Source organism: Pseudopodoces humilis, chromosome 10 (assembly GCF_049639895.1).
Source record: "Pseudopodoces humilis isolate 2021_Gansu_Grassland_sample_001 chromosome 10, ASM4963989v1, whole genome shotgun sequence".
Classification (NCBI taxonomy): Eukaryota; Metazoa; Chordata; class Aves; order Passeriformes; family Paridae; genus Pseudopodoces; species Pseudopodoces humilis.
In genome coordinates, this window is record NC_142209.1 from 766,985 (window position 1) to 782,166 (window position 15,182).

Here is a 15,182-nt window from a genome sequence, read left to right on the forward strand (position 1 = left end):
GAGCTGAAGAGCAGCCAAGGGATTTCTTCTGGCTTCAGGTCAAGGACTTTACACCTAAAACTTAATGAATTGAAGAGCATGATCAAATAAGGGGAGGGAAGCTAGAAAAGGCAAAGAGCACGGAGTGCGCAAAATACTCTGAGAAAAACAAATGTGGCCCTATGTCCAGACACTTGGCACCTCAGATGGGAACACTTAAGGACAGGAGGAAAAACAAGGGACTATCCCAAATACATAACAGAGGTATAAATCATCTCCCTGCCAGGATGTACTCAGTAGTTCCCAGGAATAAATGGGACACTAAGAAGGATGGGAGACCATCAGCGACAAGCATGCAGAGAGGACTGGCACTGAAATAGCAAATTTGGCCAAAACAATCAACCAGGGCAATGCTAAGCACAGCATCCCTACGATCAGGCTTCCAGGGACACATCCCATTCCCGTCTGGGAAGTACAATACACCCTGTAGCTTGTTCAAGTGTCTTAGAGGTTTGCTTACATATCAGGGAGCTGCATCCAACCATCAGATTGTCACGCTGATAATCTGCCTTAGAGCACCCAATGGCCTCTGCTCTACTCCAGGAACCTGCTGTCTTTGGGTTAACACCTGAGAACACATTCTAGCTTGCTTGAGACAGCATAACCACGGCAACACTCACCCCGACAAAGGGAATGAACTTCTGCGAGGATTCTTCGTCGGGGCTAAAGGCAAAGAGAAGAGAGTTGTTAGCAGCTTGCCTCCAGCCCGGGCACCATACTCACTCCATAGGTTGCATTCCAGCATGCAGCGGGGACGGACAGGATGCAAGCGCCAGTCCAACACTCCTCTCAGGGCCCCCGGCAGCACCAGGAGCCCGCACGGGCTGGGCCGAGCACGCAGCCTACGTCTCTGGGCGGGGGGAAAAGGCTCTTCCTCCCTCCCTCAGGCTCCACAGAGAAACATGCTTGGATGGCATGGCAGTCCCCACAGACACGAGGGCCTCCCCCTGCGAGGGAACGGATCTGTGCCACAACAACACAGAGCGCTGGCTGTTACTTACTAGACCCCGAGGCGCTCCAGGCGTCCCCCCTCGGAGCCGTGTGCCACGGCCTGCACATCCCCAGAGCAGAGGCCCTGCCGCGGGTTACAAGCTGTGACACGCGGTTACTGGCGAGGCAGCGGCGAGGACGCGCCCTCACGCTCGCCCTCACGCTCCCTCCCTGCTGCGGCGGCCTCCGCGGCCACGGCCCCGAGCTGGGGCACACACGGCCGAGCAAAAGGCACAGCTCGTGTCCCAGAATGGCTGGGGACAGCGGCACACGCCTCGGGAAGGCTCCTCTTGCTCTGGGCCCCAGAAAGCGGAGGGTGCAGGAAGGCCAGCAGTGAAGGCCGCTGTCAATCCTAGCGGGAATTAGGGGGAGACTCGGCAAAGACAAGAGGAGGAAGAGATGAGCGAGGAGGAAGGCAGGCCAGAAGGGCCTGCAGAGCCATTGCTCCCTTCAGTGGCAACAGAGATCAGAGATGGACCCACAGGGTGAGGAGAAGAGCACAGGAGCACATCCACATGTTTGGAGGAACTACAGGTCAGCACAGGCAAGACACACATTTCTCAGTGACTGAGCACAGGAAACAGGTAGGAAGCAGACAAACACTGAGACCTCTCATGTTTCTCTTCCTGTGCGTCCCCCAGTGCTCAGAAAAAAACACCCAGCATTGTTTTCATCCAGAATTTAGCTGGGAGTAGCATAAATACTGCAGGTATTTCTGTGCTGTTTCCAGCACGGATCAGAAACGCACCAAATGCACAAAGGTTGTTAACCTGTGCCATCAGCAGAGGCTGCACGCTTTCCTCTAAGCCCCAAGGAAAGAATGAGATAAAACTGCAGTGAACATGACTCAGCCAGAGCTCCCTCGTGGTCCAAAGCAGAACATAATTTTGCAAACAGCCTCTCGCTTTGGCTCAGCTCTGCTTACCCATCCTTCAGGCAAAGCCATGGCCTTTGCTCCCTTCCTACCTCACACCCTCGGGCACTGCACTCTCGCTGTTCTCCTACAGCACAGGACAAAGTGACCAAGTCCCTGATTTGGAAGGCAGAAAGGTCCCATCTTTGCAAACACAACTGCAGGTACCCAGCAAACACATCTCCTACAAACACGACATTTCCAGCTCCAGGTTTGCACAGAGAAACAAGAAAAGCACAGAGCTGTTGGGAGAGGCTCAGCTCTCTTCTCTTTCCTTCAGCATGGTGGGCTTGGAGGCCAGCAGAAAGTGAGTCCAAGTACCCAAGTGAGGGAAGCACAACAGCCGCTCAATCATCTCTCAGCTACAGGGTGGCTTTGCTCCAAGCTCTGAAGAAACAAACCATGCCCAGTTCCAGCAGAAAACTCGTTCTCCTTCCCCCTGAGAGCTCTGATTCCCACTGCAGAGAGCTCAGGGGCAATTCTGAAATACATAATTTGCTTCAGTCATCATTTATCACGGCTCACAATGACACATAGGCTGTTCCTGAAGCAATCCAGCTGGATTTCAGCTCAGCCAGCCTAGTCCTGTCACATGTCCTCTTGGGAACTCTGGTCTTGCACATGTGTCTCTGGAAATGCAGCTTATCAAAACAGCTGCTCTTCATGCAGATGGAAGAAAAGATGAGATGACCGTGCTTGTTCTTCATTTCCTCCTTTGTGCTCTTCCCAATTGCTGTTCTTCAGGACCTCAAGATCCCAAAACATTCATTCAGAATTCTTTCACCTTGATAACAGCCACTTTGATTCCTCCTCCTACCACAGCCCTGCAACTAAAATACCTCCCATCTCAGGAAAGGCAGCTTCCCCTCATTGCCTCAGCTGCACAGATCCCCAGGCTGCAGAGGGTTAAGCCCATGTGTCCAAGGCTTTTTTTTTTTTACCCACAGGGCTTCTGAAGGTCCTGGTACCTCAGCTGTAATTTAAAGCCAGACCTGGCCCAAGTTTGCGATTTTTAGCAGTTATTGATGTGTCAGCCCTCTAACCCTGAGACCAGGCACTGCCTGTATTCCAGTCCAGTCCTGAAGGAGGCAACAGAAAAGAGAGGACTTTTATCACTGAGGGACAGCAGGACTCTGGGCCATTTCAGGCCAGGCACCAGCACCACCATCTCTTCACTCATCTGTGATATGAAATCTGTCCTGCCCACTGGGCAACTCCAGCTGGAGCTGGTTAACGCTGTCCTGCTTCCAGCAGGGTCAAACCAAATAATGGACAAAGCAACACCAGGTCCTCATGGCACATCAGATGAGTCCTCTCAGCCTTCCAGAAACCTCCTCTCCAGCACTCTTCACATTCCTGTGGTGGGCTGAACATAGCCAACAGGACATCTGTCATTTCTTGAGCCTTGACTCTGCTCTGCTGCCCTCCTGTTGCATTTCCAGCAGGTGCCCAAGGAGTTTCCTGCAGTAACCAGTCGGATCACACAAGCTCTGCTGAGCCAGAGGAAGGACTGGCCCCTCTCCAGCAGCCGTATCCATGTCCAGCAGCTGCTGCAGGGTGTGTTTGAGGAGAAGCACTCGGAGCAGTGACCTGGACTCTGCCCAGCCAGTGTCCTGCAGGGCAGGATCGGTGTAATCTGTGCTTCCTACTGCCCAGGAGCCCTCCAACCCGAGGGAGCTGGGAGCAAGAGCTGGGAAGTGCCCTCAGAAGCTTTTGGTAACCACACCACCAGGCAGGCAGTGATCCAGGTGAACAATGCTTCCATTTCCAACAGCCAGGCTGCTCCCCAGATTCATGCAAGGGCTATCCAGAAGCCACATGGCATGAGCTGTGCTGGGCACTGAATTACAGTGGGTGACACCAGCCCAGAACTGACCGGCAGCCCAGCTGCTCTGGGAATGAGTGAGCGCTGAATCCCAGGCCTCAAATACCACAGGATTTCTCTCAGGAGAGCGATGCAGAGCGACACCAGTGACATGCCCCTCCTAGTGAGAGGCCCAGCCTGTCCCCAAATCTCAGCTCCCCAGGTTTTGCCTGGATTGCACCGTTCCTGCAGAATTCAGCAACCAGGACCTCTCCCAGAGCTCATGGACAGGCTCAGTCACCCAGTGTAACTCAGAGGAGCTGCAATGGCACTGCATTTCCTTCGTGACCCCCTTTCCTCATAGCAGCCCCCCTGCTTCCAGGTGAGGTCAGCAGATGCTCCGGAAGGCCGGGACAAAGCTCTGGCACCATTGCAGTCCATCGCAGGCAGTACATGCGCCAACCTTTGCCATGACAAACAGAACAAGGGCACGGGGAGAGAGCGGGGTCAGTCAGGGTAGGGACAGCTGGCAAGAGAGTTATAAAGCAGCTCATCACATACAGCTACATCCTAAAGGCTGGCTTGGCTTTCCTTGGACCACTAGGGCTTGTTTAACAGAGCAAATGCCAGGTTTCTGGGAGATTTCTCTTACAGTGAATTTGTAGGTAGTGCTGCTTGTTTCTACCTGGACCACTGCCTTGAAAGCTGGCCTTGGAGAAAAGCCATTCACCCCTGGCCTCAAGGGGGAGGGGAGCTGCAGTAACTTTGTGTGCTGAGTGCAAAATAAAAAGTGCCCAATGATTGTATGATTCAAAGCAGGGGACCCTGCAGAGCATGGGGGTTTTGGAGACAGCTCAGAGAACACAGCTCCACTTCTAGCACACATCTGTCTTCTCTTTCTCAAGCTCGGAGAAGTCCCATACGTTTGGGATGCTCTGCCAGTAGGGTCTAGTCCTCAAATTTTTAATTACAGGGAGATTTTTGCTGGCCTGCACTCAGGCATTGCACAGCTGATCCCCACCCACTGAGTGCCACCTACAGCACTCTAGTTCCAACCCACAGGAACTGAAAAGCCTTTTGTCCATCCTGATCCTTCTGATGGCTAAGGGAGAAGACAAGGAAAAACCCCACCTTCTCCATGTTGTACTGCTCTAAGCTGCTCTCCCACCAACTCCTTCATTCCCGCTCAATCTACATCCTGGGAACCCAAATGTGTGGTCCAAAGGCACAGCAGTCACTTTCAACAATGCATTCTGCCAGCAGATGCCACAGTTTCAAAGCAGCGAGCAGAATTCAACCTAGAGCACAAACTGTGCATCCCAGACCCGCAGGAGCTGTTAAACAAGGCACAAATCACCAGTTCACCGGGAAAAGAGAGGAGCTGGGAGAGGGAACCTAAAAGGAACTGATACCTTATAGCAAAATCAAAATGAAAGCTCTTTTTCCTTTTCAGGAAGCAACCAAAGAAAAAGATAAATGTGTTATTATACTTACAATAAATTGATACATTCGTTTAGATAGCGCTAATGGAGACACAATTTCTGTGTTGTTTTTAACAAACCCTCCCTAAGTTGCTGCCAATGACAGAGACCCCCATTCCTAAAGGAAGGCACACAGGAGACAGCTGCCCATGCTCCACTGGAGAGCCTGTTCCTCTGACTCACTCTCCTTTGCTCATGGGGTACTGACCTGAAAGCACAAGTTATTTTAAGGCAGACACACAGAAACACTGAGAGATTGCAGGCTAGGCCAGAGTTTGACCATGAGTTTCAGCAATCTCTCCTCCCAATAACCTCCTAAATTGAAACTGTGAGCAGCTTCAGGCATGAAGAGTCCAAAGGGTGTCAAACCCAAATGGATCACATCAGCTTGGTAAAGCGGTCCCACACTCTGCTGGGAGGGATAAGGGCAGGGCTTCCTCAAATACATTACAGCTGTTTTCCACCAAAGTGCTGAACTGACCTTCTGGACACATTAGAAACTCAAAGCCTTTAATCGTGTGCTAATGACAAAAATGAAGAGGAGGCAGAGGAAAGCAGTGCAGAAGCCAGCACCTGCAGGGTGCAGAGAAAGAACCAGGCAGCCTCAGGAGGGGTTCACACTGCACTGAGGCATCTGAGCTCCCTGCTGCTAACAAAGGGAAGCCTTCACACCAAAAACGAAATGCAGAACTGAAGGCAAGAGCTTCAAACGCTCTGTAGCTCTTTAAATGTCATCCTTATTATCATGTTAACTTTACGGAAGTCCACAAATACATGAAGAGACTAGACTAGTCTCTCTTTTACTTGACTAGTCAGTCTGGAAATACAGGAAAAACATGTAGAATGGGTGAAATTCCACTGAATCATTTCTGCACAGTAATGGGAGAGCAGACACAGGAATGGAAAAGCAATATACAATGAGAATTCCCAAAAAAGAAGGGGAAAAAGTGACACTACCCACACTTTTAATTTCTCCCAGTTCTTAGGCAAAGGAGACACCAATAAGGGATGTTAATGGACCAAAAATGAAAAATCAAATAGAAGTAATTAAAAATTAATAACATCCATGTCTCGTAGGGAGTTGCTAGCCCCTGAGAAAACTAAAATAAGCTGAGTTTAAATCTATTATTCTCCTCTGTCCCTTGATAACAGTGCTTCTCTACCCTTCAGTGGCACTTACTCTTCTTCCTGGACCATGGCCACAGGAGGCCAAACATAGTCCTGAATTGTGTTTTCAGGCCCCAATCCTCCCTCCTACAGCCTGCTTATTCCTTAAGGAAAGTTGAAATGAAATCTGGTGAATGTCAGCCCTCCTCAGCAGGAGTCCTGGTAGTTTGCAACTGCCAATCAACAAGGATTCTGTCTCCTGCAAGAAGCTCTGCTATTTACACTCCAAAAAGAAAGGGGTTTAGCTCCCTAAACACTGATGTGAAAAAAGGTCAGGTCTCATGGAAGATGCTTTGTGGGAGAACGCCAAGGTCCAGTCTCAAACACCTAAAGCTGCTGTGGTGAGAGACTCTGGAACCTAAGCACATAAAATCCATCCATTCCCCATCCTGCTTAGCCCACACTTCCCCAAACCTCTTACATCTTCAAAATCAAGAATCACTGCACCTAAAGCAACCCTGCTGCTGTAGGTTCACCGAGTGGGACACACCACTGGGTGCAGGCTACCCTGAGGCTCCCAAGGGCTTTGCCTTTCGGTGTTCAGACTGCCGGCACGACACGAGAAAAGCACTTTGCTTTCAAGCAGCTGCTCGTCCTGGGAGGCAGCAGGATGGGGGATCATACCTCTTCTGCTTGTAGGTCAGCATGGCTTCAGCAATGGGCAGCTGGTGAGCACAGTTTGCCCCTGCTATGTACTGCGTTATCCGGGACACGACGTCGGGCGCTTCCGAAACTGCAGGAGAACAGAGGGAAAAGCATTCAAGTGACTCCTCAGAGCGCTGCCAGCACTGTCCTCCACCTGCTGGTGGTGCCCAGCCAGCTGCATTTGGGCTGCACCTTGCACAAGAAGCTCTGCCTACCCCAGAGCACAGTAAAGCTGAATCTGAATTCAGCATTTCTGACTGAATCCTGGGTCTTTTAGATTTGTTAAAAGCTTTTCTTTGTACCTGCCTGAAGTCAGCTTTAGAGTTTTTCACGCCTTGGCTGCGGGTATCTGCTGAAGAAGGTGCCTGGCCATCTCTCCCAGGTGAGCTGCTCTGCTCACACCAGCACTGAGCTACCTGAGTTTCTAATCAACTCATCAGAGTTGACTGAGGGACACACAAGGGTAGGAAGAGCACAAAGATCACGTGTATTTGTGAGATTGTGGTTCATTCAAGTCGACACAAAGACGTTTCCTAAATGCCTTCCGTATTTCTTTGGTTTCAACCAAAGAGCCTCAACTGTGAGATCACAGGAACACAAGTGACCTTCAATGGGCACTTCCATACTCTAAAATGGGAATTTTAACCCAGACTCTGTATTTGAACAGTGAACTGGTAAGACTTGTGATTCTCTGCCAGGTCTTCTTGTGCCATTGCAGAGCTCCTGTGCAGTTGCCACCACACAGACAAAAATGCAGAATGCACAAAGTCTGCACTGCACAAAAATGAGGTGGAATCTTCCTCATAGCATACAGCACGTAACCAACTAAGGAATGGCCGTGGCTCCTTCTGGATCTCTATAGGTAATGAAGCATTCCTAATTCAGACACAAAAATCAAGTCTGTATTGACATTTTTCTGCATTTTCAAGTGCAGCAAGCAACTAAAGGAAACCAGTTCCATACACCAGTTCTTCCCTGAACTCAGGATTAAGGGGAAGTGCAGAGTTGGACAGTACACTAGGAGATTTCTAGTCCAGCCTCCTGCTCCAAACAGGGCTGACTTCCCCTCCAGAACAGGCTGCCCCAGGCCTTGTCCAGCCCTGTCCCCATCTGCTGGAAACAGCTCTGAACAATTACCCATTAAGAGGTCTCTCTCTTCCCCTCATGGCTAGAGGACTTCCAGGAGCATCCTGGGAGTCTCTGCAACTCTGCAATTCCAACATTGCAACCTCCCCACGCTCATGGTGCTGCAAATCTTTTTTCCAAATATCCAAAGCTTTTTCCTTCTAATGAAATTTCTGTATGGGAAATGCTGCCCACAGCAGTGTCCAGTCTCAAGCCTTCATATAGCCCTGAATGGTGCAAATCCTCCTTTCTCCTGTTTCTTTCCATTCTTGAAGAAATGGAGGAAGAAACTGTAAGCATTCACATTTTAAACAATTTAGTACTTTATCATGAAGTAGGGCTTTAATCTGTCCTAGAACAAACTCAGATCAGAACAGGAACTTGTTGGTCTGACCTAGGGCAGCTCCCACTTGTTACCACACTGGTGAAGAACAAAATTCTTCTTTAATGAGAATGTTTTCAAGTCTGCTGGCAGGATCTTTCTCACACACAACTAACAGAACTTAATCTTCCCAGAGCTTCCAGTTTTCCAGACGTTTTAGGCTGCACAGTTCCTGAAGGAAATCAATGTACTGAACTTAGTAGCAAGACCTCCACATCAAAGAACAAAGCTGAGAGCCAGGTAAGAACAGCATGACTCAGAGGCAGCTAGTTAGTGCCTCTGGGAGCCAATAACTGTTTGCAAACCACCATGTGCGAGACTCAGAAAGGTCAGCATCTGAAATGGGAATGTGGTGGAGTGAGGAGAAAAGAGGAACAAAAACACTTGTCTGCTTCCTCTTGTGTTTACTTGACCTTTGCTAAAATTATTCATTCAAGCTTTTCATCCCACACCGGCCAGACAGACACAGAGTCTTACCAGTGGTCTGTGCTTCAAGTTTGTTGAACAGATCTCTCCAGGCTAGATCTTGGAAGAAGTTGTTGTATCTATAATCTACAGACCCCAGATACTTGGCCACTGGATGAGAGCCTAAGAAAGAAAGGAAAACATGACAGCTGTGCTCTCCAGCACTGAACACAAGCGTGGGTTTGACCTGCAAGGAATTAAACTTTAGAATCAAAACCACACTAGACACCTCAGAAATCAACTTCTTCAATTATAACCAAGTCATTTAGTCCAGCTTATCGCTACAAGAGCATGCAAACAGCACAGACTGCCTCAACACACCAATATCTTTCACTTGACACTTTCCCCCTAACAAATTAAATTTTAAAAGGCCAAATCAAACAGGACTGGGAAACTGCTGAGGAAAGGAATGATTTGGAAGGCACAAAGGCTCTACAGCTCTCTGTGTCAGCCTCTCAGTTTTGCAAGCAGCTTTCCCAAGCAGCCCTTCCTGCACAGGCTGCAACTCTGCCAGGAGGGGCCAGACCCCTTTCTCCAAGCACCATTTGCACCCCACAGCTGTTTTGCAACACTGACAAGAGGCAATTTCCCCCAGGCAGGGGAAAGGACCCAGAGAGGCTTGTTTAATCTGTGGAGAAGGTCTATGAGCTCAATAAATACTCTGCAGCTAGAGACAGAACACAGAGCCCCAGGATTACAGTACCAGTGAATACTGTGCAGCAGGTCCCAGCTCACTCTGGCTCAGCTCCTCCAGGGGCAAGGAAAGGCCTCCTTGCAGAAGCTTTGTGTGCCCAGCCTCCAGCCCTGCATGGAGATCTCACTTCATACTTACACTGAGCAGGACAGGGAAGTTGTTCAAGTGGCAAACTCTGCCCAGGTGACAAAAAGTTGCCACCTTCATTTTAGGCTGCCTGTGTCCCCAAAACAGACAACAGCCCCTGCAGTCTTGGAACACAGGAGAAAAGGTGTGCCAGGATCAGCCTCCCCAGTCACCACCTGGCAGTCCTGCTCAGCACCAGTCCTCTACACTTACAGCCAGCCAGGAGGCAGCCTCAGAGTTCCTCTTAATCACATTATTTTCATCCTTCCTGCACATCAAATTTGCTCATCAAGCCACACTTCCAGAGGCTGCAACAGCTGAGTCACCAGCTGCTAACTGGAAACCTGACAAATTCCTTCAAGACAACCCCAGTTGCTTAACTGTACTCACCATGGTCCAGGAAATCTCTGGTGGGAAAAAAAAAAAAACCCAAACAATAAAGCCACTGTCTCAGTCCTCCAAACCTCCAAACTGATTTCCAGACTTCAGAGAGAGGTGAAAGCAGGGCTGCCTCAGTGTCATTCGATTATACTTGAATAATCTAGTATATTCAAGATTATGAATCTTGAATTCATAATCAATTCAATTATGAATGAAAAAAGAAAAGATAATGGGTCATTTCTCCTGCAGTGGGGTTTTAAGCAGTGCACACAGCACGTACTGGAGAAGTTTTCCCACATGCTGGGAAAACACACTGCACGTGGAAACGAGCAATGAACAGGAAATTCTACCCATAGAAGCTGTGTAAATGTTAAAATACCCCAAACAGCCAAAATAACCCCCAACATTTTATTTGATTTTCCCCTTTTCAGTTGTTTATCTAGTCAAAAGAGTCTTACAGGCATAGAATCAGTAGCATGTGGAGCAGGACTGAATCTCCCAGTTCACATGTTTACAGACAAGAAGCATTTCTGATTGCTAAGAAACCACTGCAGGCTGACCCTTCTGTCACTGGAGAGGAACTGCAGTGGTGGACTCAGAAGGTAAAACCTTCAGAAAAAGGAAAAAGTCCACCAAGCCTAGTTCAAAGGTATTGCAAGCAGCAGAGAGGCTTTTCCTTTAAGACATTTATGGCACAGTCACCATTCTGTCTTTGGTGCTTTTTCAATTGTCAGAAATGAGAGGTGGCTCCTCAATCACTTTAATGAACTGCCAGGGATCTGGCCAGAAATAAGCACTTGATCCGATCAGGAAATACTGCAGACTTCCATGGAAAAGGTCCTGTTAGAGAAGTTTCTATATCTAAAGCAGAATTTAAAAAAGAATTCACGGTATTTCATTATCAAAGTGCCTGGCTCATTTTTTTTTTTTTTATTACAAAATGAAGTTTTAAGGTTAAAAAACCAACCCAAACCCACACCAGCTAAATCTTGTGTTTCACTTTCAAAGAGAGAGTATTTTCAGATCATTAAAAACTGCAGGACAGAAAACTCTTCTCCTGAGGCCAGGAGACAGTCAGCAAATGAGTAACAAAGTCTCAGACACAGATTCTCATTCAAAGCACATCTAACCTTGCAGAAATTATTATTATTTCTTTTGTTTTTACTCCCCAAAGGGCTCTCTCTTCTCTTCCTGCCAACCACTTTGGAAACTAAATGCCATTTTTTACAGAAAGATCCAGCTCTTTTCCTCTGCCTTTTTTATTTAAGTTTTGCAAATGCCACCACTGAATGGGTAGCCTAACCCCAGTGTTCATGGTGCTGGGCAGCAGCTTCTGATTCCTACAGGAACTGCCATCAGCTGCTCCCAAACCCAGAAAAACTGGAAAACACTGGCAAAAAAAGTGCTTTTCAAGCCTTCTGTAGCTTACATCACTGAAGTGCTCTGTCCACACCAGCCACAGTGCCCAGATGTCCCTGCTCCCCAGGCCTTGCCACCACGGCATTCCTCGTGTTCCTGACTACAACAAGAGCCCTGCTGCTGTTGTCAGTCCACTCTGCTTCCCTCACCACAAGCAATCCAAGCTGGGGAACTTCCCAGCCAGGCAGGTTTGCTGAGCTGCTGGAAGGGCAGAGATAAAGTGTTGGAAAACTGAGGGAAAAACCTGAGCAGACCAGCACATAAAGGTCAAAAGATGCATGTAATTTGAATAATTCGAATTCTCAGCAGTTTCAGAGCCTTTAAAAAATTTTCAACCCCTCCTCTATTAGCATTTTCTGAGTGAAGCCCAGGGAGGCCAGAACACTTATTGCTTTGGGAAATGAGGTGCCTGCTGAATTTAACATTTCAAATAGGGAAAAGGGCTTCTAGAACAATATTCTGTGCATAAGAGTCTTCCTGTATGGGGAGAAAGTTCTTAACCCCTTGCTTCAAACAAAAGGTTTACGAGCAGACTTTGGCATCGGGAACCTAGAGGTGAAATTCACTCACACAAGAGCAGCAACACCAGCACTGCACAGCCACAGTTACATTTGTCTTATTTAACCTAGAGCCAAAGCTCCAGAAAGGCTTCTCCTGAGGGAACACAGCAGATTTCACCCATTCCCCTTCCTGTGAAGAAACGCCATTCCTTATTTACCTAGAGGGATGATCAGAAATTTCATGTAGCCGAGCCAGTCGGGGGTTTTGTGAGACAGCTGCTCTACAAAGAGCCTCAACACAGCACTGAGGTAATTCTGGGCTCCTGCCACTGCAATTTTAATTGGGTTTGGAGGCTGTGAATTGCAGTTACAGCTAGACAGAAAAAGAGGAAACATATTTGTAATTGTGCCTTCAACCACATATTTCAGAACAAGCAGCAAAAAAAAAAACCAAACAAAAAACCTGGTTAATAACAATTATAGCAGAAGAGAGTTTGTTCAATACACAAGGCAATATTGCCACAATTCTCAGCAGCTTAAAACATTATTAATAAAATACAACATTATTCAGTAATTTCTTAATTGGTCTCCCTGCTCCTTCTTTTGCACATTTTGATATTTTAAAGGGCTGGGCTCGACTATCTAGGTTAGGATGTACCTACTCACTGCTGGGTCAGAGGACACACTGAGGTACCCACAGCCCTCAGCAGGTAAGCAGGGAGTGCCTTCAGGAGCTGAGGAATTAATCTTGGAATTGCTTGGAAGGGAGAACAAGAACTATTTAATAGCCTCTTATTTGTTTTGTGGACTTTAGTGGTGCGTGCATCTGGCCCACGAGGCAGCTCCCAAAGCACAGTCTGCTAATCACTGTGCCCCCACACGAGGCAGAACAGCAGTGCCCTGCAGGGCTGGTGAGTGCTGGAGAGACACACAGCTCTGACCTCAGGAGAGCAGGCTGGAAAGGTTTCATGCAGTAGTTGAGGAATGAAATCCCCAAGTCCTGGGGCACAGGAGCTGAGAGGCTTTTAGGGCTCAGACAACACAAGCAAGGTGAGAACTTACTATCTCTGTATCCTGGAGACAATTGTGCTGAAAGCTGCCTGAATATCAGCAGAGGAACATGTGCAGACCACTGGCAAGGTGTGCTTTTGCAAGACATCTGAAAGGTACTGAGGAGAGAACAGAACATTTTACAGTCCTTTTGTTTTGGCACAGTTTGTCACAAGAAGCAAAGATGCCTCCCCCAACCTCCCAGGTACTCTCACACTCACTCGTGGGCACTCTCCCTGTGCCAGATTTGAAGGTGCTGTGGCTATTTCACAAATGCCTCCTTCCTGCACAGCAGCCATAGGAAAATTCTCCTTCTAGAAAAATGTCAACATCTTCTTGACAGACACAACACCATATCCCAAACATGGCAATGACAACTGTGGAGCAGCACAGCTTTTACAGCCACAGAGAGCAGGGCAGCAGCAGAGACCATTCAGCTAGCAAAGAGCAGACCCTGTCCACCTGCCTGCTTCTGGAAGTGCAGCTGCAACTCCCTGATTTCCATTTTAAAGAAATGCAATGTTCTGCCCACCCTTAAGCACTGAAGAAAGGGAAGGGTGCTACCACACACACGCTCCCCTTGAGGGACTGTTTCCCCTGCATGCAGCTGATGGGGACACCACACACCTCAGGTACACTTGGACATAATTAATGGCACTCAGTAATGGCCTCACACTTTCCATTTCTGCGTGACTGATCTACACACCCCAGTCCATATCCTTCACAGCCTCTGATACTGCAGGCACAAGCTGCCAGAACCTGGGAGCTGATCTACAATGTCTTCTGTCCATCTCTAGAAGGCATTTCTCTGTCTTCCAAGCAGAGACAAAGTGGAACCAGTAGCTCAAATGGTATTTTTGCTCTCTCACACACTGAGACCCCAGTTCTTCCAGAAGCAGAAAGCCAAACCAGACAATGTAACTCCACAAGCCTGGCACAAGTTCCCCAGGCAACAGCCACCCAGCACATGTTCACTGGTCCTCTTCCATACATATTTTATTGCTTTCTCAGAATAAGGTTCCAAAAGGAGCAAAACTTTGTTCCAAACCCATAACAAATCGCTCCATGCTGTCAGCAAAAGGAAGTATTGCTCAGGGTTCTTCTTGAAACAATGATCATTCAGCAAGGATGGGGTGATTCCTGCAGTCAGCAATCACAAGCACATGAGCTACAGAGCTGACCTGAAATATTTTCTCCTGTTCACCACCTATGCTCAGAAATCTCAGCCTAAAGCACTGCAAGGTCAGATCTCCTTGCTTCCTTGGTCCCAGTCTGCCACAGTTTAGGAGGTTTGAGTGCAAGGGTTTAGCCATATTCCCCAGTGTGCTGCTAACCACAAGGAATGGCATTGCTTGGAGGTGAAAACACCTCTGTGGAAGGGCTCAGGTGGCAAAGCTTTATGAGATCCCCAGCACCTCCTGATCAGATGAAATCCAGCCTGTGGGCACTGAACAGAGCCTACTTGGCTAGTGCAGAGCTCAAGGCCTGTCCATTCCTGAGGAGGAACAGCACAGGAGAACTGTGCTCCAGGAAATGTCTCCTGCCTTTACCTGGCCTTGCCAGTCAGATGTATTGACAAGGATAATGTTTTCTGGCAGCTGGTCGTCGGAAACCAGGATGTGATTTAGCTGATCGTACACTGTTTTCCTGGGGATCTGGAAATAAAGACACAGAGAACAGTAAGAGGTTCCAGCTCTAACCATCAAGCCTCCAGCTCCTGCAGTTGATGAGGTGGCTGTGCATGCTGGCCAGTCACCCCATCAGCAAAGGCACACTGGGCTGCTGGGACTGACACTGCAGCTTCTTCAGTATTAGCCACCATGGATTTGTTGGCCATTACTCTTTCTGCCATGCACTTTTACTTACATCACTTTACACCAACTAACAGCAACCCAGGAAACTTAGGATTCATAAAAGCCAGGAACAATCTCTTTCAAGGAGGGAAATAAGTGAGTCCCACAGCTAATGAAAGCATGGCACATATGCTGTGCACAAGACAGT

At 48.3% G+C, this 15,182-nt stretch overlaps 1 protein-coding gene across 7 annotated transcripts in view; it reads right to left on the minus strand.

The window, feature by feature from the left end:
• PACS2 (phosphofurin acidic cluster sorting protein 2) overlaps positions 1-15,182 on the minus strand; it is a 76,320-nt gene that overhangs the window by 15,115 nt on the left and 46,023 nt on the right. For all 7 annotated transcript variants that reach the window (XM_014257589.2, XM_088060185.1, XM_088060184.1 and 4 more), the window contains exons 14-19: positions 14,732-14,836; positions 13,194-13,300; positions 12,350-12,504; positions 9,024-9,134; positions 7,019-7,127; positions 660-702 (exon numbers count right to left, since the gene is read on the minus strand). In XM_014257589.2, the coding sequence (XP_014113064.2) occupies positions 660-702; positions 7,019-7,127; positions 9,024-9,134; positions 12,350-12,504; positions 13,194-13,300; positions 14,732-14,836 (630 nt within the window). The remainder of the gene's footprint in view (positions 1-659; positions 703-7,018; positions 7,128-9,023; positions 9,135-12,349; positions 12,505-13,193; positions 13,301-14,731; positions 14,837-15,182) is intronic.